The 23,223-nt window shown below is 35.3% G+C and overlaps 2 protein-coding genes across 5 annotated transcripts; one reads left to right on the top strand and one right to left on the bottom strand.

The window, feature by feature from the left end:
• Positions 1-4: 4 nt before the first annotated feature.
• On the top strand, positions 5-9,960 carry LOC110641255 (mechanosensitive ion channel protein 2, chloroplastic). 3 transcript variants are annotated; one of them, XM_021792915.2, is made up of 14 exons: positions 5-94; positions 723-939; positions 1,029-1,088; positions 2,784-2,947; positions 3,275-3,398; positions 3,503-3,600; positions 3,719-3,832; positions 4,192-4,252; positions 4,681-4,830; positions 5,161-5,271; positions 5,547-5,714; positions 5,827-5,940; positions 8,490-8,546; positions 8,814-9,960. In XM_021792915.2, exons 2-14 carry the CDS (start codon positions 862-864, stop codon positions 9,765-9,767), a joined length of 2,253 nt encoding a protein of 750 aa, XP_021648607.2. In that variant the 5' UTR covers positions 5-94; positions 723-861; the 3' UTR covers positions 9,768-9,960. The 3 variants fall into 3 exon arrangements, with proteins under 3 accessions (XP_021648607.2, XP_021648608.2, XP_021648610.2); XM_021792916.2 differs by having other exon boundaries at positions 20-94; positions 720-939; XM_021792918.2 differs by lacking the exon at positions 5-94 and adding an exon at positions 238-263.
• Positions 9,961-10,036: 76 nt separating this feature from the next.
• On the bottom strand, positions 10,037-15,058 carry LOC110641256 (O-fucosyltransferase 39). Of its 2 annotated transcripts, XM_058154364.1 has the most exons (11): positions 14,899-15,058; positions 14,407-14,586; positions 13,267-13,329; positions 13,097-13,178; positions 12,871-12,941; positions 12,655-12,743; positions 12,312-12,515; positions 11,676-11,946; positions 11,281-11,508; positions 10,985-11,182; positions 10,037-10,571 (listed from the first exon to the last, which is right to left on the bottom strand). In XM_058154364.1, exons 2-11 carry the CDS (start codon positions 14,515-14,517, stop codon positions 10,362-10,364), a joined length of 1,527 nt encoding a protein of 508 aa, XP_058010347.1. In that variant the 5' UTR covers positions 14,518-14,586; positions 14,899-15,058; the 3' UTR covers positions 10,037-10,361. The 2 variants fall into 2 exon arrangements, with proteins under 2 accessions (XP_058010347.1, XP_058010346.1); XM_058154363.1 differs by lacking the exon at positions 14,899-15,058 and having other exon boundaries at positions 14,407-14,674.
• Between the last annotated feature and the right edge of the window lie 8,165 nt (positions 15,059-23,223).

The following is a 23,223-nucleotide window of genomic DNA, read 5'->3' as shown; positions in this document are numbered from 1 at the left end:
AGCAAAATTAGAGCCAGGAACAGGGAAGGAAAACATTTTTTCAAACCTGAGAATCTCCGCTTCATTGTCGAAGCTTGCTGTTTATAACACAAAGGTAAATAGAATTTTTTTTTTCAAAATTTTAATTAAATTTTCTTAGAATTTTTTCAATTTTTGAAGTGGAATAAATTTGGATTGCTTATCCTTTATATTCCTTTTTGTACGTAATTCGTTGAGCAATTTTTTTTTCTCTTTTTTAGCTTGTAAATTCAATCGATTTTCAGGTAAAGTTTTTGGCTGATTTATTCCATTTTGGATTGGCATAACAGAGCTCCGTTTTGCTGTCCTTTGACTAATTCTATTTTTGGATGCTTAGGGTTTTCGTTTCCATGTGGATTGGTTTGGTTCTTTCTCATGTTTTTGGTTATTGATTGATGTTTAAGTTACCCCCTTCAAGATTAGCCCTGAAATTTTTTTTTTTGGGGGGTAATGGAAAACTGCAATGCAACTCTGGAGAATGGAATCCAGGCAATTAATTTATTTGTAAACGTGGATAATGTAAACGTTACGTATTTTTTTACATGGATTTTTTTATTCTTGCTCAAGCCAGATGATACCTCCTTTTTTGGTTTAATTCAAGTTTAATTAACATTAACAGTAATGCTATTAACGCTTGTTGACTTTTCAGCTTAATATCGCTTTGCCATTTGGTTCCATCTGAAATTCTCAATCTTCTATAGCAGGTGTCAGAAATTGTGAGGCTATTTAAATCTCTTTGACTATTGATATCACATTGGGAAAATAGAGGTTAAGTGTTACTGAGTATTGTTCTGATCTTTCATGACTACTGGGACCTTCTAGGATCTCAGTTTCAGTTTGGCAATGGCTGTTGCTGGTTCCTTGCAATTGTCCCATGATTTGGGACTTCGCAAGAACCAGGGGTACAAGAAACGATATAAGGTATAATTCTTTCTTTCTTTCTTTCTTTATTTTTAAAAAAATTTCTGTCTTTTTTTATTTTACAACCTATAGAAAATTTTTTTTTTCAGAGTTTACTGAGTAGGGGCAACCTACCATTATTGAGCACCACACTCTCATCACGTGCCTCGGTAATATGCCGATACTGTCCTTTTTTGTCAAGAATTTTTGGCAACCTGCATGCAAAAGTTATCATTCTGAGGAAAAAAAATATATTCTACTTCCATCCATTTACTTGCCATTCAGATTATTGCTTTTCTATATTGGTTTTTTGAAAAAGATGATTGCTTTTCTACATTATTTTTTTTTTCAAGTTTCTAGAAAATTTCCTGACTTGATAAATTTCACTTCATAGATGGATATCATGTTTGTTAATATATTCTTACATATCATATACATACCTCTCTACCTACTATCTTAAACTTTTAGGTTAGATGCTCCAAGTGGAATTGGGCGAGGATCAATAGTTGTAACTGTTATCAAGTTTATTTTTAAGTTTGTCAGGACAGCATGTGATGTGAAGAAGAGCTTTGATAATTACATATTGCTTTGTTGTAAAACTTGGTTTGGTCTTATGTATTCTATCATCCAGCTTAAGATTTTTTGTTGGATGATCTAACATGGTGTCCAACATTGCCAGTCCTGCCAAATATTTTTGCCCTAAACCAAGTGGAATGAAGAAAAAAGATACATATAGCCAACAACAATTAGATTGGGATTAAGACATAGTTAAATTGAGTTGGATTGAGACTTACTTAAATTGAGTTGGATTGAATTTACGTCATATTATCAAATTTTCATTTTAAAGGTGTTTTCCTTGTAAGCTAACTTATAACTGGATTTGGAGAGTGTTTTTTGTAACTAGCATTTATTGCACCATGGCAGTATTTGCAGTCTTTGATTTGCTGCATGTTAACTGCTCAAATTATTGCAATTAATGGGCACTTTATCCTTTCTATGCTCCAAGAGTAGGATTCTAATATCAGGAACTTTGATTTCATGAGGAGAAGACCAACACAGTGATCTCTCATTTGAAACCATTGAAAATATCTCCCCTTTTCATAGCAAAACAGAGAACTTTCATTTATGAATAATTGTACAGTATCTAAAACAAAAATATCTCTCAAATCTAAAATACCAATATTAAAAAAGTTCCTCATTAGTACTAATAACAGCAAATTGGGTTAGCCCCAAAATGTTGGCATTTATTCTGGCCATGAAAAATTTTAAGTGACACTACATCTTTTTTTACTGATGGAGATCCCCACTCCAAGTACCATGTGCTATAATGTTTTGAGAGTTGACACACATCTGATATGCTTTTCAAACTAGAAAAACCAGCAAACTGCAATTGATTCATTTCTCAAGTATTAAGAGCCCCCAAAAAGTAGGGGATAACCAAAAAAAAAAAAACAGAACAAAAAAAAAAAAAAGAGGACAAAGCGTTCACCCAAAAAACACTATTCTTTAAAAAAAAATCCTAAAAGGAGGAAAACTCAAGGAATGAGGATAAAAATACTCTACTTTATTGAGGGAGAAAAAACTGTTGATAAGGGAATTTATCATTTCGTAAAAGGACTGGTGGAAGCCCAAAATAGCCACAAAGGGGAAAAGAAGAAGAAGAAGAAGAAGAAGGAATAGAGAGAGAGAGAGGAGAAAGATGGCTAAGGTTATGGTAAATAGTTGCTATGTTATTGCTTTGTCATGATAAGCTTGAATATTCCTATGCTAATATTTCTTTCTACACATATGATGCATCAATACCTAAAATTGTCCTTGAAACTTCATTGAAATAAAATTAAATTTGAGATATCTTTTGGTTACAGTTTCGGCAATGGGATTCTTGGAGTATTCATTTATCGGACAATCTATATAGACCATTATGCGCTGTGTCATATAGAAGTAATGTATTTAGGTGCCATTCTTTTCTAGTTCCAGGCCAAGCATTTCAACTTCCTGGTATGAAGGCCACTTCCATGGCATTGTCAAGGTAACTTTTCTTTCATTTTTACCCAAATAGATATAAATCCATGTCTATGAGCACATATTCATGGTTGCTCTTTTCTTTCATGAATATCATACAAATAATTGTTTGAAAAGTTGGATGGAACCAAGTTCAACCACATTATTTTGTGCTTGTAATCATGTCATCATTTGTGAAATTGTTTAATTTTATGGTGTTTTAATGTACAGACTTCAGATGGGCTTTTCCAAAAGTTTAATGTTTCTCTTAGGAGTCCTTTAGAGTCTAGGGGTGGCATCATATATACATTTTCTTTTAAATTTAGTAAAATATTAAATATTTCATATTATGCAGGTCATATAAAGCTTTAAAAAGCAGTCCAGTCATATTGAAGTTGGCTCCTGCAATTGGTGTTATCATATTTGCTGTATGGGGACTTGCGCCATTCATGCGCCAAAGCAGAAATTTGCTACTAAATGTACATTAAAGTCTCCTTTGTTTTTATCCTTGTGTTATGTAGAGCATTTTATTGGATAATGTACTTATATAACTGTGTTTATTATATCTGAAAATATCCTGCAGAAGAATGATAACAGTTGGAAAAAGAGTGGCACATATTATGTTATGACCTCTTATGTTCAACCTTTGCTACTGTGGACTGGTGCAACACTTATCTGCAGGTCTAACATCATGACTTAGTTTAATTGCAAGGACTTGCAGCCATTCAGTCTTAAGTGCAAGACCTGTTGTCCAGTTAGTGGAATATGTAATGATCAGGATTTAAGTTTTTTATTGCAGAGTGCTGGATCCTGTTGTTCTGCCTACGGAAGCTAGCCAGGTTGTTAAACAGAGGCTTTTGAATTTTGTAAGATCACTGTCAACTGTGTTGGCTTTTGCCTATTGCTTATCAAGGTAAACTTCTGTCCTGTCTCCTTACTATTTTTTTTTTTTAATTCATATGATAGGATGAGTAGTCAGTTTTGACATGGTAAATGGAATTTGTTAGACTTCCGCTGGTGTCCTAAGGGATTTGTTTTGCATAGGTTGTTTATCCCCATTTCTTTTAGTTGATTTACCTTCTGTTTTCTGTTGTCACAAATTCTACTGCCATTATAATCCTATCTGCTTTATGTTACTTATTATTGTTCTTTTGAGATTTATGATAAAGTTATAGTGTTTTGGCTCTTCAATCTGGATTACATTTTCCAAGTTAGAATGCTTATTGGCAGTTCTTCTCATGACAACTTAATGTGCTAAATATTTTCATGCAGCATGATTAAACAAGTTCAGAAGTTCTTCATGGAGTCTAATGAGCCCAGTGATACAAGAAATGTATGTATCAATGCTCTAACTTGAAGAACAGCTTTTATGAGTATTTTATATGTTGTTATTGTACCGGTTTCTGACTTCATGTGCATGGCTATCATTTTGCTTTTTGTTCTAATGATCCTTTTTCCACGTTTTATTTCTGTGGGCCTCTTAAATTGTTATTGTCATTTGTTTTGTGACGCACTCCATGGGTCTGTGAAGAAATATTCAGTCTAATGCATTTATTTGTGATAGAATTCCTTCTCAATTTAATGATATGTGCAATATATATAATTCCTCAGCTAGTTAATAAGGATTAATGAAGATACCTCTGCTCTCTCATTTCTCTTTCGCTTATCTTTAGCTTTTATGCTAAAACATCCTAAAATGTTAATTAGATAGAATTTTCAATGAGTGGCTAGTGACAAATGGTATATTTTTTTTTTGGGCAGATGGGTTTCCAATTTGCAGGGAAAGCTGTATACTCTGCAGTGTGGGTAGCTGCTGTTTCACTTTTCATGGAGTTGCTGGGTTTCTCTACCCAGAAGTGGCTCACTGCTGGAGGTCTTGGAACAGTTTTGCTGACCCTTGCTGGCCGTGAGGTGCAACTGAGTTTTCTTTGTCATTGTATTTTCACATGTTGCTTTTTCTGGACCTTATGTTTATCTCCTTCCTGCATAACTACTAGAGGAACCTCTTTTTCTCCATGTTGTTCACTAGTTCTAAAAAGTACCATATAGATCCGTGAGGTGCAACTGAGTTTTCTTTGTCATTGTATTTTCACATGTTGCTTTTTCTGGACCTTATGTTTATCTCCTTCCTGCATAACTACTAGAGGAACCTCTTTTTCTCAATGTTGTTCACTAGTTCTAAAAAGTACCATATAGATCCATTTTCTTCCAATATAACACTGGTATTTTTCATTGTTTTAGATATTCACAAATTTCCTCTCAAGTGCAATGATTCATGCAACTCGACCTTTTGTTGTGAATGAGTGGATTCAAACAAAGATTGAAGGCTATGAAGTTTCTGGTACTGTTGAGGTTTGTATTTGAAAGCCAATCCCTCTGGAATTTGAGAAGGGCCAATAGAAAGAAAATATATGTAGATTTGACATATGGTGGCTTCAAATATATAGATCCATATAAAGGGTGTATTCTAAATTTCTAGATTGGGAAATGATATTTAATAAAATGAAAACAATTTCTTTCTGGACAATTGGTAAAACAATCAAGTAGTAGTGTTTTTGCATGGAAATGGATAGCATGCTTAAAGATGACTTTTTCATGTGCATGCCATTCTTTTGTATTGTCTGCAGCATGTGGGTTGGTGGTCGCCAACAATTATAAGAGGTGAAGATCGTGAAGCAGTTCATATTCCAAACCACAAGTTCACAGTGAATGTAGTGAGAAATCTCAGTCAAAAATCTCATTGGCGTATTAAAACCCACCTAGCCATTAGTCACTTGGATGTTCATAAGATTAATGTGAGGAGAAATTAGTTCATCATCCCTTCAATGATTATAGTTCCTTTTCAATCATTAAATTTCCGTATGATATTTCCTTTGTCATAAAGTGGCTTTGGGTTTGCTTATGCAGAATATTGTTGCTGATATGCGCAAAGTCTTGGCTAAGAATCCTCAAGTTGAGCAGCAGAGGTTACATAGAAGAGTATTTTTGGATAATATCAGTCCTGAAAATCAGGCTCTCCAGGTTAGTGATTCTTACAAAGGGATAGTTCTAGTTCTCTTACCCCCTTTGTCCCTTAAAATATGTACTATTTTTATATTTTGGCTTGTCCCAAAATTATAGTTTTTTGAAGATAGCAAGAGGTTTATTTTGCCTGTTTATATAAAAACTTCCTTTACCCCAACTCAGATTTTACTTCTAAAATGCCTAACCCAATTAAAGGAAAGTTAAAGACTTAATAAATATCATTCTGTGTCTTGCTTTTATGGCACTATCTTTGAGGAACATTGGGATTTTGTCAATTTAATATATTTTGTTAGTATTTTAAAAGATCTATACATGGAAAAATATAGAGATGTGAAGAAACATCTACACATGGTTTTTATCGATTTGGAGAAGGCTTATGATAGTGTTCCAAGAGATATCTTATGGAGAGTGTTAGAACAAAAGAGGGTATCTATTAGGTACATACAAGTGTTAAAAGATATGTATAAAGGAGCAACTACTATTATGTGCACAGTGGGAGGAGACACAAGAGATTTTCCTATCTCAATTGGATTACACTAAGGTTCAGCTGTAAGCTTTTACCTTTTACATTAGTTTTAAATGAATTAACGAAACATATATAAGAGAGTATCCCTTAGTGCATGATGTTTGCATATGATATAGTTCTAATAGATGAGACGCGAGAAGGAGTCAATAGAAAGTTAGAACTTTGGAGAAGTACTCTAGAGTCAAAAGGTTTTAAGTTAAGTAGAACGAAGATAAAATACATGCATTGCAAGTTCAGTGAAGGCCGAATTGGTGATAGGGAATGAGTTAGTTTGGATGGAGTGGTACTGCCTCAAAGTAATCACTTTAAATATCTCGGCTCAATCTTTCAAGTAGATGGGGGATGTGAGGAGGATGTTAGTCATAGAATTAAAGCCGGATGGTTGAAGTGGAGAAGTGTCACGGGAGTTTTATGTGATCACAAGATTCCTCATAAGTTGAAAGGAAAATTTTACCGTACAGCCATACAACCGGCTATGTTATATGGTAGTGAGTGTTGGGCACTGAAGGAGTCGTATGTGTCTAAGATAAGAGTTGCAGAGATGAGAATGTTAAGTTAGATGAGTGGTCATACTAGACCAGATAAAATCCGTAATGAGAATATTAGAGAAAAAATATGAGTGGTGTCAATTGAGGATAAGTTGAGAGAAGGGAGATTGAGGTGGTTTGGTTATATGAAGCGTAGACATACGGAGGCTCCAGTTAGACAAGTAGAGCACATTAGGTTAGAGGATAGAAAGAAAAGAAGGGGTAGACCTAAACTGACTTGGAGGAAAGTAGTACAATATGACCTAAAAGCATTACACATTTCTGAGGATTTAACTCAAAATCATTTAAAATAGAAAAAGAGAATCCATATAGCCGACCCCCCAAATTATTGGGATAAAGGTTTAGTTGAGTTAAGTTGAGTATTTTAAAAAATTTCTTTTGTTTGTGAGTGTAGTGATATTGCCATTGTTATCTTGATTTAACGAGTGAAAGTTATCAATTTCTGAAATTCTATGTCTAGTTTGGATATTTTGTTTCAGCTTATACAAAAGAAATTAAATATGTTTAGATTTTTTTTTCAACTTATATAAAAGAAATTTAATGTGTGTGATGATCAAAATTTGAAAGTTTAAAATGCTTTCTTCTCTATTTGCGTTGGCCCTGTGATTTTGCAAAGTGCTGTTTTGCTGTCTTATTTTATGTTCGTAGGGTTTTATGTATTTAACAAAAGCTGACATATAAATGCTCATGCATCAAGATGACATCTTGAAAGGCCAATTTTTCCACAGTTTTCATACAAGAAAATGTGACTATTCTCTCTCTCTCTCTCTCTAGTTGACCTGAAAATGAAATTCAAATGGGGTTTAGAATGGTTTCCTTTTGGTTGCAATCTGGGACACATTGCTCATGGATAAGGAAACATTCTATTAGACATATTACGAGACATTTTGCAAATAAAAACAATAGACGAAATGCAAACTTAACCTTTATTCCAAGGGAGTTTTCTGCAATTTTGCTTTTTTCACTAAATATTTTAGACCTTTGCATTAGCAGTAATTTCTTCCACAATGATGTTCATCTTGAGCTACCAGAGGAAATGCATCGGTTTAAGTACTGAGAGCATTTACTTGACAGAATGTTAGAATTATATTTTTTTCCCTTCCCAATAATCGTTTCTTGTAACCCCTGTAGTGCGAGGATGCCATGTAATTATTGTTTAGTTCGATCTTTTATATATGAAATATAAACATCTAAAGATAAATATATTAATTTCGTATGATGCTTAATTTTTTCCATCATTGCATCCACATTGAAAGTAGTTGCACGCGTTAAATTCCTATATTAAATAAATGACGTATTCAAGAAAAATAATATCCCATAATTATATAATCTTCTTCTTTTAAATAAAATCTAGAATGACACCTTTAATTATGACAATATCTTCTTAGAAAGAGAAACTCGGGTATGCCTTTATCCTGTTTTGTTTGCATGCCCATTATATAACTTATGTTTATTACATTTGTGTTTTGCAGATTTTGATATCCTGTTTTGTGAAGACTTCACATTATGAAGAATATCTGTGTGTGAAGGTAAGAAGAATATTATTTCTTTTTGCTAGGACTATCTTTTTCTATTTTGAATTTAGTTCCCCCAGTGGGATTCACTATGTATAGATGCTCCATAAAATAGCAGCAGTGTACAATACATAAAGTAAATCTTCATGATATTTTGCCTTTCTAACAAATGGAGCTTTTAGTCGCTTGAGCTAAATGTTATTGTTGTCTATGGAATGCAGCTTATTTAAGTTTCTCCCGTTTGAGGACTTATTTGAGATTGAATGTTGTGCGATGAAACAGGAGGCTATACTGTTGGACCTTCTAAGAGTCATCAGCCATCACCGTGCTCGACTTGCTACGCCAATTCGAACTATTCAGAAGATATATAGCGATGCTGACTTGGAAAATGTTCCATTCGCGGATGCTATCTATAACCATGGTGGAGTGGCATCCAACCGTCCTTTGCTACTAATTGAACCTTCTTACAGAATCAATGGGGAAGATAAAGCGAAATCTCAAACTCGTTCTGGGCGCGGAGTTGGAGACCAAGAAAATAGGGCTACACCAAGGTCTTCATCTGACACCAAAACAGGAGGTAACCCAAAGTTAGATCCCAAAGCCAAAGAAACACCAAAATCTGACCCTATGGTGGATGCCAGAATTGGTGAAACACCAAATTCCGATGCCAAGGAACGCACACAAGCTGCAACAGCTTCCACCTCTGATCCCAGGGTTGGTGATAAAATGCCAGTGAAATCATCACCTAATTCTGTCCCCAAGACATCAAACCTTGCAGAAGCATCAATTTCTGAACCCAAAGCAGCAGGCTCAGTTTCCAATAATGTGACACAAAACAAAAAGATCTCCGACAGCAAGAAGCCTAACAATGTGAGTCCTGGGAATACAAGACAGAATAGCCAGCTTGATAATCTTTCAGTTTCCTTATCAGAAGCCGGTACTGACGAAGCAAGTGGATTGCAGCAATCTTCCCCATTGAAACTGGGAGCACAGAGACAAACAGTCACTCAGTCATCAGTGTCAACACCTGCACTGGAGGAAAATATAGTTCTTGGTGTTGCTTTGGAGGGCTCAAGGAGAACTCTTCCCATTGAGGAAGGCATGGCTTCCCATTCATCTCCAGAAGAGGCAAAGAAAATGGCTGCCGCAAGCAGAAATGGAACTGCATCTCCAACTGGTGAGGATGGGAAAGATGGTCAAAGTCCAATCCCTCCTAGTTCTACATCCGACCAGTGAAAATCATCTAAACTAATATTTGCATATATGCTGAACTTTGCCCTCTGAACTAACTTCTTCCTGGAACCTTCTCTTTAAAGCTCTTTCATACATTGTACAAGTTCAGGGTATATCGTCCATGATTAGAGCACTGTAATTATACTCTTCAACCTCACATTGTCGATACAGCATATAGAAATGTACCATTTTCCAAGATTTAAATTATTTTATTGGTAAATTGGTCATTTGATGACTTGTAACATTAGCGAGTCATTACCTAGCAGGGTTCATTATGAAGATAACCAATGCAACGTTTCACATAAAGTCAAAAGTATCACAAACAGAAGTACAGATACAGCTGTGACCTATTAAATGATACTTCACAAGTAAATATTTTTCTGGTCCACAAACGAGGTCCATAACCCAGAAGCTGACAAAATACACTATCATTATCTAATTCACTCTCACGTTCTCTAGCTAAATGGCTATCTGTGCTCTTCCATCAAAGGAGAAATGGAATTTCTTGTTTATTTATAATAACGGCCACACACAATAGTTGTGGTGCCAAATCAATAGAATAGAGAAAATAACTTGACATCCTTCAGGTAAATCAACTTAAGCTTGGCACATACAATCAGGCGCAGGATATGTATATATGGACTTTTTTGGTTTTCTTAGTCTGATCTCGCCTTGTCTGTTTTCATGCCCTTCAAGAACTGCTTGTTGGAAGTCTGGCCAACTAATGCTTTTGTTCAGGAACAGTTGCCCCAACAATGCCATGTTAGGCCTTATGGTTTTCATGTTCTTGTAAGTTCGATGTCCCACCTGTTGGCATCACAAAATTTGTCATCTTCACATACATCTTAATGCAATCCAGGTTCCAAAATTCATGTCAACATAAAAAGAGAGAACACAAAAAGAAAGCAACAAGCCAACGATAACAATAATATCATTCAACAATTTCTAGTTCATATTTTACCACTCCCCAAGAGCCCACTGTAGTGTGACCATAATCGGGTAAATGTACCAAATCCCCATTTCATTCATTTGCAATGCATAGCAGTGAGTGAAAATCAAAGAATATATAAAAGTTAAACTGTATAGGATTCAGACGGGTAAAATTTCAAGATTATAATAGAACAGCGAGAAGAGAAGAACAGCATGTTACAAATTATATGCCACCCCATTGAATTCACCATGAAGTTATTTCTACATAAAAATCAGCCAGAAATACTCACCAATGCATTGTGCATATTTCCTGGAGAAGCAGAGATGAAGATGTCGCTATGCAAGCCAACATAGTAATCAACTGCAGCTAACAGAGAAGCCTTTCCTTTAATCTGTGTACGTTCTTCTGAAGAGGCAAGACTCTTTTTGTCTTCCATTAGAGGAAACAATTTTCGTAAAGTTGATATCCTAGCTTTCCCACCATACACCTGAAAAAAAGGCGGAAATGCACCAGTTATAGCTCACCTAAACGTAATCATTAAAATCATTTATACACCATCAAACTCAAGTTAGTAGGATAAAATACCTTGTGTGAAGCAAGGTATAGACGAGTACTGTTGTCAAAGCCCAAAGCTGCTAGAAGTAATCCAATCTCTTCTGGAGTCAATGGGCAACGACCCTGACTCCTCAATTCTTCGTCAGTGAACTGCGAGTTAAGGACCCTTCCCTGCCAAATGACTTGTCGGTACTTGGCCAGAGCCAATTTTTCAGCCTTGCCCCCACCAAAATCACAGGCTGAATGGGCAGCCATATCCTGCAAAGAGATAGGTTGGAACAGGCACAAACTAAAGGATAAGCATTCATCCATGCAAACTTACTAAACTACAACTGCTAGAATGTGATAGATCAATCACACTCCAAACAGATACATACGCAAAATACAAACCAAACATAAATTTGTATGATACAACTCACTCGTACCTTATCAAAACGAAGGTGTATCACAACAAACTTCCTTGCTCTGTTTTCATCAATCACATCAGTGGTTTCCCTTAGGTAATCAGTGCTAAGGACTTCAGCTCCTTTGGAAGGATATCTGAGGCGACTGACAAGAGCATCTCCAAGTGCTCTGATGTGGGGAACAAAAACTAATGCTTGAAAATTGACTTTGCAACGTAAACGTTGGATATCCATGGGCAAGTTATCAAAAGTCAGACGGTGGGAGAATGGGGAGATTGCAGCTATCCCATAACTGGACCATGTACAACAAATAACTGACTTAAGAATTTGCTGAGTTAAGAAAATGAAGCAAAAAATAAAATAAAATTAAATTAAATAAAATTAAAAAAACAATGCTAAAATTCACTTGTGGAATTATTGGGCTTAGGCAGAGGATTTAACCGTAGAAGCATTAGCTAACACGTATATGTACATTCTCATGTATCACAAGTGCCAATGCATGTTATTATCCTAAATAATGCATCATTGTTGAGATGTGATGCCTGACCAGATAGTAGCTTATTGAAACTAGAATCCTAATTCCCACAAACAAAAATTTGAAAGACCAACTTAATCTCATATTTGGATTTTGGAGAAGAAAGTGAAGGCACTACCAACCTCTGCAGTACAGGCAAGACATTATCCAGATACCAGTTAGCTGAAGCATGAACAGGTGCCATCTTAATTCTGGTGTCTCGAATAGCAGTGGCATAATATTCCCTTGTGCTCCAGGAAAACTCATCAGGCAACTCTTTAACTATAAGAATGTCATTCTTCAACACATCAATAAAGTGATCGACATCAAATATATCCATGAATGAGCTGCAAGAAACAATATGCAGCTTCAGAATAACGCCTTCTTGAAATATATGAATAAGAAAGTTGCATATATATATATATATATAAGGAAATTTATAAGAACTTGAATTCTGTGTGCACAAATGGATATGCAAAACAATACCTTGAATCTTGCCAAACGGGATTGACTTCAAAATGTGGGATGACAAGTGTTGCATTCAGTATTTTAGCAACTGCCACTGCATCACATATCTATCAATAAAACAACTTATCACATGAGATACTGAAGATACATTATAACAAGCATGATTTGTTGACTTAATCAATGAAGTGGCTATTAAATATTTTTAGCCATCTTGGAAAACCTTTAAATACCTACCCCCATTCTTTGCTGGTTCAACCCTCCATCAAGAAATACTTGAAGGTATCCCTCTGATTTCACTGGTAATGCTGCTCAAAACAACGAAGTCAATAGGAAGAAGTATGAACATGAATGTTAACATATATATTAATGCATAGCTTCCAAATCACATTCTTAATGTACAATTTGGTCAGACTGCAGAAACAAAACTCAAACAATAACTCTACCATATTTCTTCACTCACAAGGGGCATTTGTAGATTCAAAACATGGCCTCCATCCTTGATCGGCCAAAGGGACCCAGAGATCAGACTGCTTTTCCTGTGACTAAACAAAGTATATTTGAGTGAGTGAAAAATATGATCTTACTTTATCAACTAAACAGAAACTTCATGTGCATTGACCTGTTACTTACAGTCTCACGCTGCGAAGCACTCTTCACTAGAGATAAGTGCCTAGGTTTTTGAACATTCCATTCCTGCAGAAAACAACCAAATTATTACAATGTAATATTACCTCTATAAAGTCAATTCCATAATATTAGAACCAACTTAAAATTAAAATATCATAGCTATAAGCATGGTTTTAGTGTGCACAAACTCCATTCATTCTTAAAGGTGATATTTCAGACAATGTAAAGGTGATGGCACAATATGTATTATTATATGTGCAAAGGTGATGGCACAATATGAAAGTTTCATATAAACCCAAATGCCTCTCAAGGAGCAACACACTACAAGTCTGCAATGCCTGACACTAAGAATAAAGGCAACAATCATAAATAAGATTCCCTTTCCTTTTATTCAAATCTTGTGGAGAAAGGCTGCAATCTAAGTCGAGTCCAATGCACTCAAATTCCAGATGACAACTGGGTTTTGTCTTGTTCAATTAGTTTCTAGGCTGGTCATATGCTGGGTAATAGTATCACAATTACCGATACAATAAAGGCTATCTTAATAAATCTACCTTGAGTTCCCAACTCCATGCATGCTCATAAGAACATAACATCCACTCTGAGATCACACAGGAAACTCCCCAAAATTCCTATGCCTTCAATAGCTTCTTAAAGCACAAGTCAATAGCTAAAGAAGACCATGTGAGTCAAGTGAACCGACCAAACCCAATACATGAACCAGTCAACGGTTCCAGGTTGAGATAAGCTATGTAAAAAATTTATTCGTTTATATTATACTTAAAACTAGTGGAATACGCCACTCAATTACTTGTCTTGACATTTTCAATGAACGAACCCAGGCTAATCCCTACTTCTGGCAACCTCCTCACAGTTCTTATTTCTATTTGCATGAAATAGGCAGATACTAACCCAGAATTTGCACACCATTAAGACATAAATAGCAATAATAAAAAAAAATCAAACCAAGAAGCGCAGTTGAATATTCACATGAAAATTTAATTTGAGAAAAAAAAATTAAAAATTAAAGAATAAGCTTTCACTGCAAAATAGCCGTTCACATAAGAGCCTTATACTCGAGAAATGAAAACTCAAGACAAGAAAAAAGAAACGCCAATCCAGGAGATATTAACATTCACATACCGAGAACGCAGAAGGGGAGGCATGGCTCAATAGGCTAAACAAACCAGGCAAAAGAAGAGGTAAAAGCAGCACCAGAAGTCCAGCAAGAACTCCTCTTTTCTGGAGGTCCATGACCCTCAGTTAAAACTCACCAATCAGGTCTCAAAATTGGGTTTCTGGGCGTTTCTCTTCTTGGTTGGTCTGTGATATAGAGAAAAGAAAAAATATTATAAAAGGAAATATATAAATGGAGGACAAGAGAAGCAGCCCCTGTTAAATGCAAACGATACATAGAGGATTCCATTCTATATGATACATAGAGGATGCAAACGATACATAAATCCCTCCTTTCTTGCCCTGCCTTGAGGTCTGTGAAAGGAAAAGAAAAGTTAAGGCATCTCACATGGACACCTGTACAACGAAAGCAGTAGCTGATTATGGAGGGTGGTGTCCCTTTTCAAGGACCCAGGAAAAAAGCAATGTTTTTTAGAGTTGATTGCAGCAATTTTGTACCTTTTAACTTTGTTTTAGCTGTTGGAGTTTTTCCAATTATTCTCAGCACTTGCAAGATTTGTACTTCTTGGATAGAGAGCCGTTGGGGTGGTTTCTCTACTTTCAATTTCATTGAATACCCTTTACTCACCACCACCGACACTTTCACCGTTTATGACGCTTGCAGGCTTCAAGCTGTATATTACAGTGTATTATACTAATTTATAAGGGAAAGCTGTGGCTATGGAAGATAAGTCATAGTTGGGGCCCATCTATTTTTGAAAACAATTGATGGACGAGAGAGATATTGATGGGTCTTCCCCTCCACCTTTTTGTTCTTCGTCTTCTTCTTCCATTTGCATCCCCATTGTCACGTAGCATGGAAACTATGCCTTCGTGGCCCCTCATCTAAGGGATGATAACGTATAGAATAGCAGCAAAATTAAGGACGATAGAAGTCGAATTTTATTATATATAATATTTGAATTCGTCCTAAACTCATGAGAATTTACCTTAATTTTTCCTTATTTTTTTATTTTTACTAGAAATTTAATGAATATATGAGTCATATATCTGAATCCAAAAGGAAAAATATTTAAAAAAATATGACAAAAAATTCTAAATTTTAAAATAATAAAATAAAAATAATATTATAGTTTCAATTCACATGTTAATTTCATTAAATAAATTATAAAAAAATCTATAAATAAAGTTAACCATAAACAAATACTAAATTCAAGAAAATTTACATACTTTAAATAAGTATAATACATAAATTAAAATTTAAGTTGATTATAATTATAATAAAAAAATTAATATCTCAAATAATAATAAATTAAAATTTAATAATAAATTTTAAAGAAAATATTAAATTATAAATTTAAAAATCTTTAACTAAATGGATTAGGATGTATTTAGATATCAATTCTCTATTAACTAAATAAATTTAGGTAGTAAATATTCCGAATGTTAAACTCAAACTCTATTCAAATCCAAGGGTATAAATTTTTAAATTAATACACATTTAAATTTATTTAAAAATTATCCAAATTCATTCATTCCAACAAATTAATTACCCACCAAAATCTGCCCAACTACCACCCCTACCCTAATCTTCTTAATTAATTGGTATGCTTCTCCACCCCCAATTAATTGGCATGTAAAGTCTCTATCAATTCAACTATGCTTCTTTATGAACAACCTCATTGGCCATTGCCTTAGTCCTAGGTCATAGTCTATCAGATTAGGAATTTAATTTTTATTTTTTTGTATTTTCATCTTTTTTTAAAATAAAAATATGAATAAATTATTAAAACTCTTAATACTTTGCATTATGCAAGATTTCATTCATGTTATTTTAAAATTAATTGCTTCAGTTAGTTCTTGATGCCTAAGATTATCATTTTTAATAATATTTTTAATTAAAAAAAATTTACCGCATTAATTTCTAAAATTTTAAAATTTGTTTGCTTTCTACTTCAAGAAATGTTATATTATAGAATATTTTACCTTACCATAAAATATATATATATATATATATATATATATAAACCCTAACGTAAAAAGAGAGATATTATTATGGACTTAGGAGAATTACATTTCAAAATTTATACAAAAAATTATTTTTTAGGTGATTTTCTTAGTTTCATTTTTTATGGAAATTTTCTTTTAGTTTTAATATTTACTAATTAATTAATATAAAATTTTTCCTGAAATTATATATAACAAAATAAATCACAAGCATAGAGGCAGAGCTAGAAGTTTATATTGGGGGATAAAAATAAATATTAAAAAATTAAATAAAATTTTCATAAAAATATAAAATATTAAGAGATTAAAATTAAAAAATATAAAATATGTGAATGAATTTTACATAAAAGTGTAGGCATCATATAAAAATAAAAATATTATCGGACCAAATAATAATTTTTATAAAAAAAAATTTACTAAAATTTATAGATAAATTTTTAGTGTGAATAGCAATATTTTTTAAAAGAATTAAAATTTATGGGTAAACATTTAATTTTAAAAACTTTTAAGAAGTCAAATCTTTGCCTGTGTCCACTCCCACAAGTACATATAACGAATACAAACAATATAATAAAAGATAAATAAATAAAGAGATATGTAAATAAACAATATATATATATATATATATATATATATATATATATATCTATCTTGTATTGTATGTATATCTTATAATCTTGTTAATTTATGGTTATTTTATTTATTATTATATAATAATATTTAATATATATATGATAAATTTATAAATTAGCAAATGATTTTATACATTATTTATAAAAAAAATTAACTATCATAGTTAATATAAATATAATCCTATTGTTGTTTAGTCCAAATACACAAAGAATTGAAATTAGATTCCCCTATTTGGAAAATAAAATTTTATAAAAATTTTATTTAATTAATTTCTTTTTTTATCAAATTTCATTTTTAAAAATATGAATTTTTAATTTAAAAAAATTATTTTAAACTAAATAAAAATTATGTTAAAAAAATAGAATTGAATTAAATTCTTTTCATGTAAATAATTTTTTTTTTCAAATGAAATCATTAAAAAAATAAAATTAATAAAAATAAAATAGCAATTACAAAAATTTTATTGCTTTCCTATTATTTTAGGCTTTCTATAGTAAAATTTAAAACAAATTTAGCTACGAATCTATCTACATAAGCCACACATATATAAATATTAATGTTAAAAGATAAATATTAATAAATAAAAACTGCAACAAAACTTAATATTCTGATCAAAGTATTTATAGCATTTTCTTTTTTATCTTTTCACATACATATATGAATTATTATAATAATTAAAAATATTTTCTTTTTTTTAATTATTATTTACCAATGAGATTGATACGAGTGGCAAAAAAAATTTTTATCCTTAAACAAGGTTGTTTGATTTTTGTAAATAGAAAAAATTCTCACTGGGAGCGCTTTATTCTGTAATAAATCTTCCCAACACGAGCATAATTAAATATAATTTGAAGTAGGAGATATTTATGGTTTACTAAAAAGAAAATTATTTTTTTATAATGATTAAAAGTTTTAATTTTTTACTAATTGAATTTTTCTAAAAATTTAACTATATTTGTATATTTATTTAGTTGTAAATTATATAAAATAATTGTATATAAAAAATAAAATATTTAAATTAAAAATAATTATATTTTAAATAAAAATTGTAATTTAAAAATTATTTAGTAAAAATAATAAAAATATGCATATACACGGTGCTATAAAAAATTAATTATAATATAAGTATCCTTAAATTATAGCAAGAAATTTTTATTACCTTCTACTTTCAGATATCATCTTATTTTCATACCTCATTAATGATTATTTATAATTTATAACTTGAGTTTTTTTTATACTTTTGTAACACCCCAAATTTTATTATTTATGAGTATTTTTGGTATTTTAATTTTATTTGAATTTTAGGAATTTTTTTGAGATTTTTCGGATTTTAAAAATCGGGTTCGATTTTCCGAAAATATAAACTTTGATGATTTTTAAAAATTAATTTAAAGACCACGTGGCAAAACTAAAAATATATTTGGAGTCTACGTATTTTTCTGAGTTTTCGGGAATTTTTTCGGAATTTTTGGACCTCGTTTTCGGTCCCGAGGCAGAGTAAAAATTCAAAATTTTGTATTTCGAATTGAACCGGCTCCCTTTCCTTTTTTTTCTCCCGCGCGCGTCGTCCCTCTCTTTTCTCTTTCTTTTCTCTCTCCTCCCCTCCCTGTGTCGCTCGATTTCTCCTGCCAAATCCGGCCGATCCGGCCACCGATTGGACCGGGTCTTGTGTCTAAAATCATCTACTCGGCGAGAGCTTTCCATAGACACCAAGAACACCGAAATCCATCGAGCGGTTTGTCCGATTTTTGCTCGGGAAGATTTTAGCCCATTTCGACTTTTGGGCTAGATTTCTCGAAAACCGTGAATCCCACGAGGAAACCGAGGCCACCAGCACGCTCCATTCGTCGAGAGCTTCAACGACATAAATTTGAATTTTTCCGACACCTTTTTGATGGGTCCCACGGAACTTCGCAGATGTAATTTCGAGCATTAAATGAGCTTAGAAAATTCTGAAAAATTTATGTGCTAACCCCGTGTTATGGGCCGTGTAGGTATCCTCGATTCGCGGAAATTCGGACGATTGACCGATGCGCAAATTTCGGGCGAACGGACCGTGTGGGAAAAGTCTCGAATTGGGCCAAGGTTTTGGCTAGCCCCCCATTGTCAGACGTCCCGAGCGCGTCCCCGAAGTCGGAATCGGCAAAGGTAAACCCGAACCTAGTTTTTACGTAATTTTCTAGTGCTTAAATAGGATTAAAAATCCATAAAATATTCGTGGTAGCTTAGAAAATTACGATTCTTTTTGCAATAGCTTAGTAATATTGCTAAGGACCGCGGGGCAAAGTTTTATAATTTTTAGAGCTTGTTTGGGCAGTTTTTGCAAAAATGATCAATAATAAGGACTAAATTGAAATTTTGCGTATTGTGATGGATGATTGATTTGATGGGCCCAGGAGGGGCTGTGTGATATGATTGAACTGTTGATGTATGGATTGTGAGTATAGAAGTGCGTTTTTAGCCCTTTTGCAGGTTGGGTAGGTCCTAGGTATAGGGGAGACTCTGCCGGATTTTCGGCACGACTTAGGACGTAATTGGTCTTTTTCTTTATTTGTATTGAGTCAGATTGTATTAAATAAATGTAATATGATTGTCAGGTGAGCCGGGACAGCCTTCTTCCTCCGCCCAGCCACCACAGTAATTTGTCGTCAAGTCTGTGAGTAAAATATTAATTTTAATTGTAATTTCGATATTATTATATGTTCAGCATGCCCATGCATCACTTATATGCATATATTTATTTAGTTAAACTCTAGGCACGAATTATGTTGCATTCATAACTGTTAATGTGCCATGAATGTTGTTGTGGTAATTTGGAGCAGTGTGCGTGCGTTGGCGTGCGTGTGATGTGGTGTGGACTATGGATAGGGCCAGGCGATCCACGGCTTGAGTAATTCGCTGGGACCCGATCCTTCGAGGGGTAGTCACGGCTTGAGTAATTCGCTGGGACCCTCGATTTGGTTATTAAGTGGAAGTCCGAGCTTGAGTAATTCGCTGGCACCAGGTTGGATTTAAGAGAGCTGTATAGGGGATCAGCTCCCATATGTTATGATTGATACTACAGGGTGTGTGAGTGCTCCAAATTACCTTTTTGATGTTATGATGTGAAAATGTTGTGTATGTTGCATTTCACTCTACAGGTTGCATTAGTTTCAGATAGTTATAGAGATTATAGTTAAGATTGATATTTTACTCTCTGAGTCGAACGCTCACTCCTGTTCAAAAATTTTTACAGGCCACAGGAGGATATTTTGTTATGGGTTAACAGTCCTTTTTACCTCGCAGGTTGTTTATCAATATTGTGTAATTTTAATTACTCCTAGAATTTCCACATGTGTTAGCAGTAATTATTTGAAATTGGTCTGTAATATTATATTCATGTTGGACCTGTAAACTTAATATTTTAAGTCTGTTTGATGGATTGGATGAGGGAGCTGAGCTCCCATTTATTATTATGTTGATGAGTATGTGGAGGGTGAGCTGAGCTCCCCAATGGATTGTTTATTGTGTTTACAGGTCGGGTGAGTCGAAAACTCCCCGTTGGAAAGTCCATTTTATGGCCGGACTCTGTCCGTTTATTTTCTTGATATTGGGCCCAAATGGGCCTTAGAGTTGGGTTAATGAATAGTTAAGGCTTACTACGGGCCTCGGGGGCTTTAGGCTGGCCCAGGTCCTAGTGCCGGTCCGGCCCATAGGTTGGGTCGTGACAAATGTGGTATCAGAGCTTAGGCTCCAGATTCCTAGGGAAAAGTTGTCTAAAGTGTTGGGAAGAGTCTACTAGGTGTCACATGCGGAAAAATAGGGTCCATATTCGTCTTGCATTGTCATCTTTGCTTCTAGTTTCTGCTCCATATGTTATGTATAAATATGAATCTATAGAGCTGTGCAATGTGCAATTTTGAATTTTGTGGGCTAATGCTGCTGAATTTCAGGAAAATGCGTAGAAGCAGGAGAGCTGCCACTGCACCAGAACCAGATGTGCCTGACGAGGTGTCGGACAGATGAGGCGCTGCCAGGAGGCGGGGTAGGAGCCTAGAGCTCAAGTAGAAGAGCGGCTACCCACGGTCGAAACAGTCTTTCATGGCCACGGTCCCATGGACCCCATGGCGACTACTCTGGTGATCTGCAGAGAACCATCGACATGATGGCGCAGATATGGTCCACCCTCCACAAAGCAGCGGCCACCGCACCAAGAGGGGAACCTTACAAAAGATCATAAATTTTAAGAAGTTGGTGCACGGTACTTATGATGTGTCGACGATGCATATCGGTTTTTGGATTCTCGCACAGCAGAAATGTAATTACGATTGGTGATAGAAGATTGATAGAGTGTATGCAAGACGTCATGGGGCCCATGCCTAGACAATGGATGAATGACTACGTGTTACCCGGATGGAGGGTTTGACATGGGCTCGGTTGTGGAACTTTTTATCAATCGGTTTGTGCGAAAGCTTGAGAGATCGAAGCGGTGGGCCTTTGAGGCCTTAAGACAGAATGGCAGTGCAGAGATGAATATGCTCTGCACTTCGAATTGAGCAGATATGCCCCTACAGCAGATCTACAGAGACTATGAAGGTGAAAAGATTCCTAAAGGGGCTTGACAGAGGTATGCGAACCCGCCATGATGTCGGATCGATCTTTTGATGTGGTGGTTGATCGAGCTGGACAAATTGAGATTAGCTATCTTTGTGGATGACAAAGTGGAAGAGCAAAGAAAAACAGAGCGAGGGTTCTCGTGTCCCTTCCATGGGTACTCCTGGACGGTGGTGGCGGTAATTACAGAGGAAAGGGTAGGAGCAAGAGAAGTGGTTTGATACACCGACCACGAGGATCTGCACCGGTACGGATCCAGCAGGGTAGCCTGGGTACAGTAGTTCTGGGTCTGGTTCAGGATCCTCCTTGGCACCTTGTGCACAGTGTGGAAGAGGACATTCAGGACCTTGTTTGATGGGATTAGGAGTATGCTTCAGGTGTGGCCAACCGGATCACTTTGCTAGAGAATGCCCCATGTTCAGCGAGCCACAGATGGGGTCACAGGGTTCTGTTGCGAATGTTCCTCGACAGTTGTATCCGGGTGCTTCCAACATGGCAGTGATCGGGCCACAATGTGGCCGAGGACAAGGGGGACGTGGATTTGGAGGCGGTCAGAGGTAGAAGTCGATCGTGGTTACGCCACTCGGGTAGGGGTCAAGCTCGGGTTTTCACCCCGACCCACCAGATGCTCAAGCTTCAAATGCGGTTGTGGCGTGTATTCTTCCTGGTCTCTTATGAGGCTCGAGTTTTGATAGATCCGGGTGCTACACACTCATTTGTCTCCCCTGTGTTTGCCATGAGGTTGGGTAGAAACCCTACAACCTTAGAATGCCCTTTGTCGGTAGCTACCCCACTTAGTGACAACATAGATGTAGATATGGTTTTTCCGGGTAGCCCAGTGGTAGTGGATGGAAAGATCCTCCCAGCAGACTTGGTTCCTCTACCGAATGGATTTCGATGTAATCACGGGATGGATTGGTTGGCAACTCCTATGCCACCTTAGACTGCGGGAACAAAAGGTATACTTCCACATACCGTGTGGAAGAGTTTAGCTTTGATGGTGACAGAGCGTGGCTCCATATAATTTGGTGTCGCAATTAGTGCGAGAAAAATGTTGAGGCGTGGATGCCAAGGGTATTTGGCATTGGTGAGAGATACATCCGTAGAAGGTGTCGGCATGGAAAATGTTCTGTTGTCGAGAATTCATGGATGTCTTCCTGAAGAGCTTCCGTGGTTGCCACGAAAAGGGAATAGAGTTACGCATTGATGTTATTCCGGTACAAACCCCATATCGATGCCACCTTACGAGGATGGCACCAGAATTGAAAGAGTGAAGGAGCAACTACAGGAGCTTTTGGACAAGGGTTTCATACGTCCGAGCACTTCACCCCGGGTGCTCTGTTTTATTTGTGAGAAAGAAGGATGGGTCATTGAGGTTGTGTATCGACTACGCAGTGAACAAGGTGACTGTGAAGAACAAGTATCCACTTCCTCGGATCGATGATTTGTTTGATCAGCTCCAAGGAGCTAGATTCTTTTCCAAGATAGACCTGCGGTCAGGCTACCATCAATTGAGAATCAGGAATGAGGACGTGTCCAAAACGGCTTTCAGGACAAGATATGGTCATTATGAGTTCTTGGTGATGTCTT

This window comes from Hevea brasiliensis, chromosome 10 (genome assembly GCF_030052815.1).
Source record: "Hevea brasiliensis isolate MT/VB/25A 57/8 chromosome 10, ASM3005281v1, whole genome shotgun sequence".
Lineage (NCBI taxonomy): Eukaryota > Viridiplantae > Streptophyta > Magnoliopsida > Malpighiales > Euphorbiaceae > Hevea > Hevea brasiliensis.
This window is presented reverse-complemented; position numbering and strand designations above follow the sequence as displayed.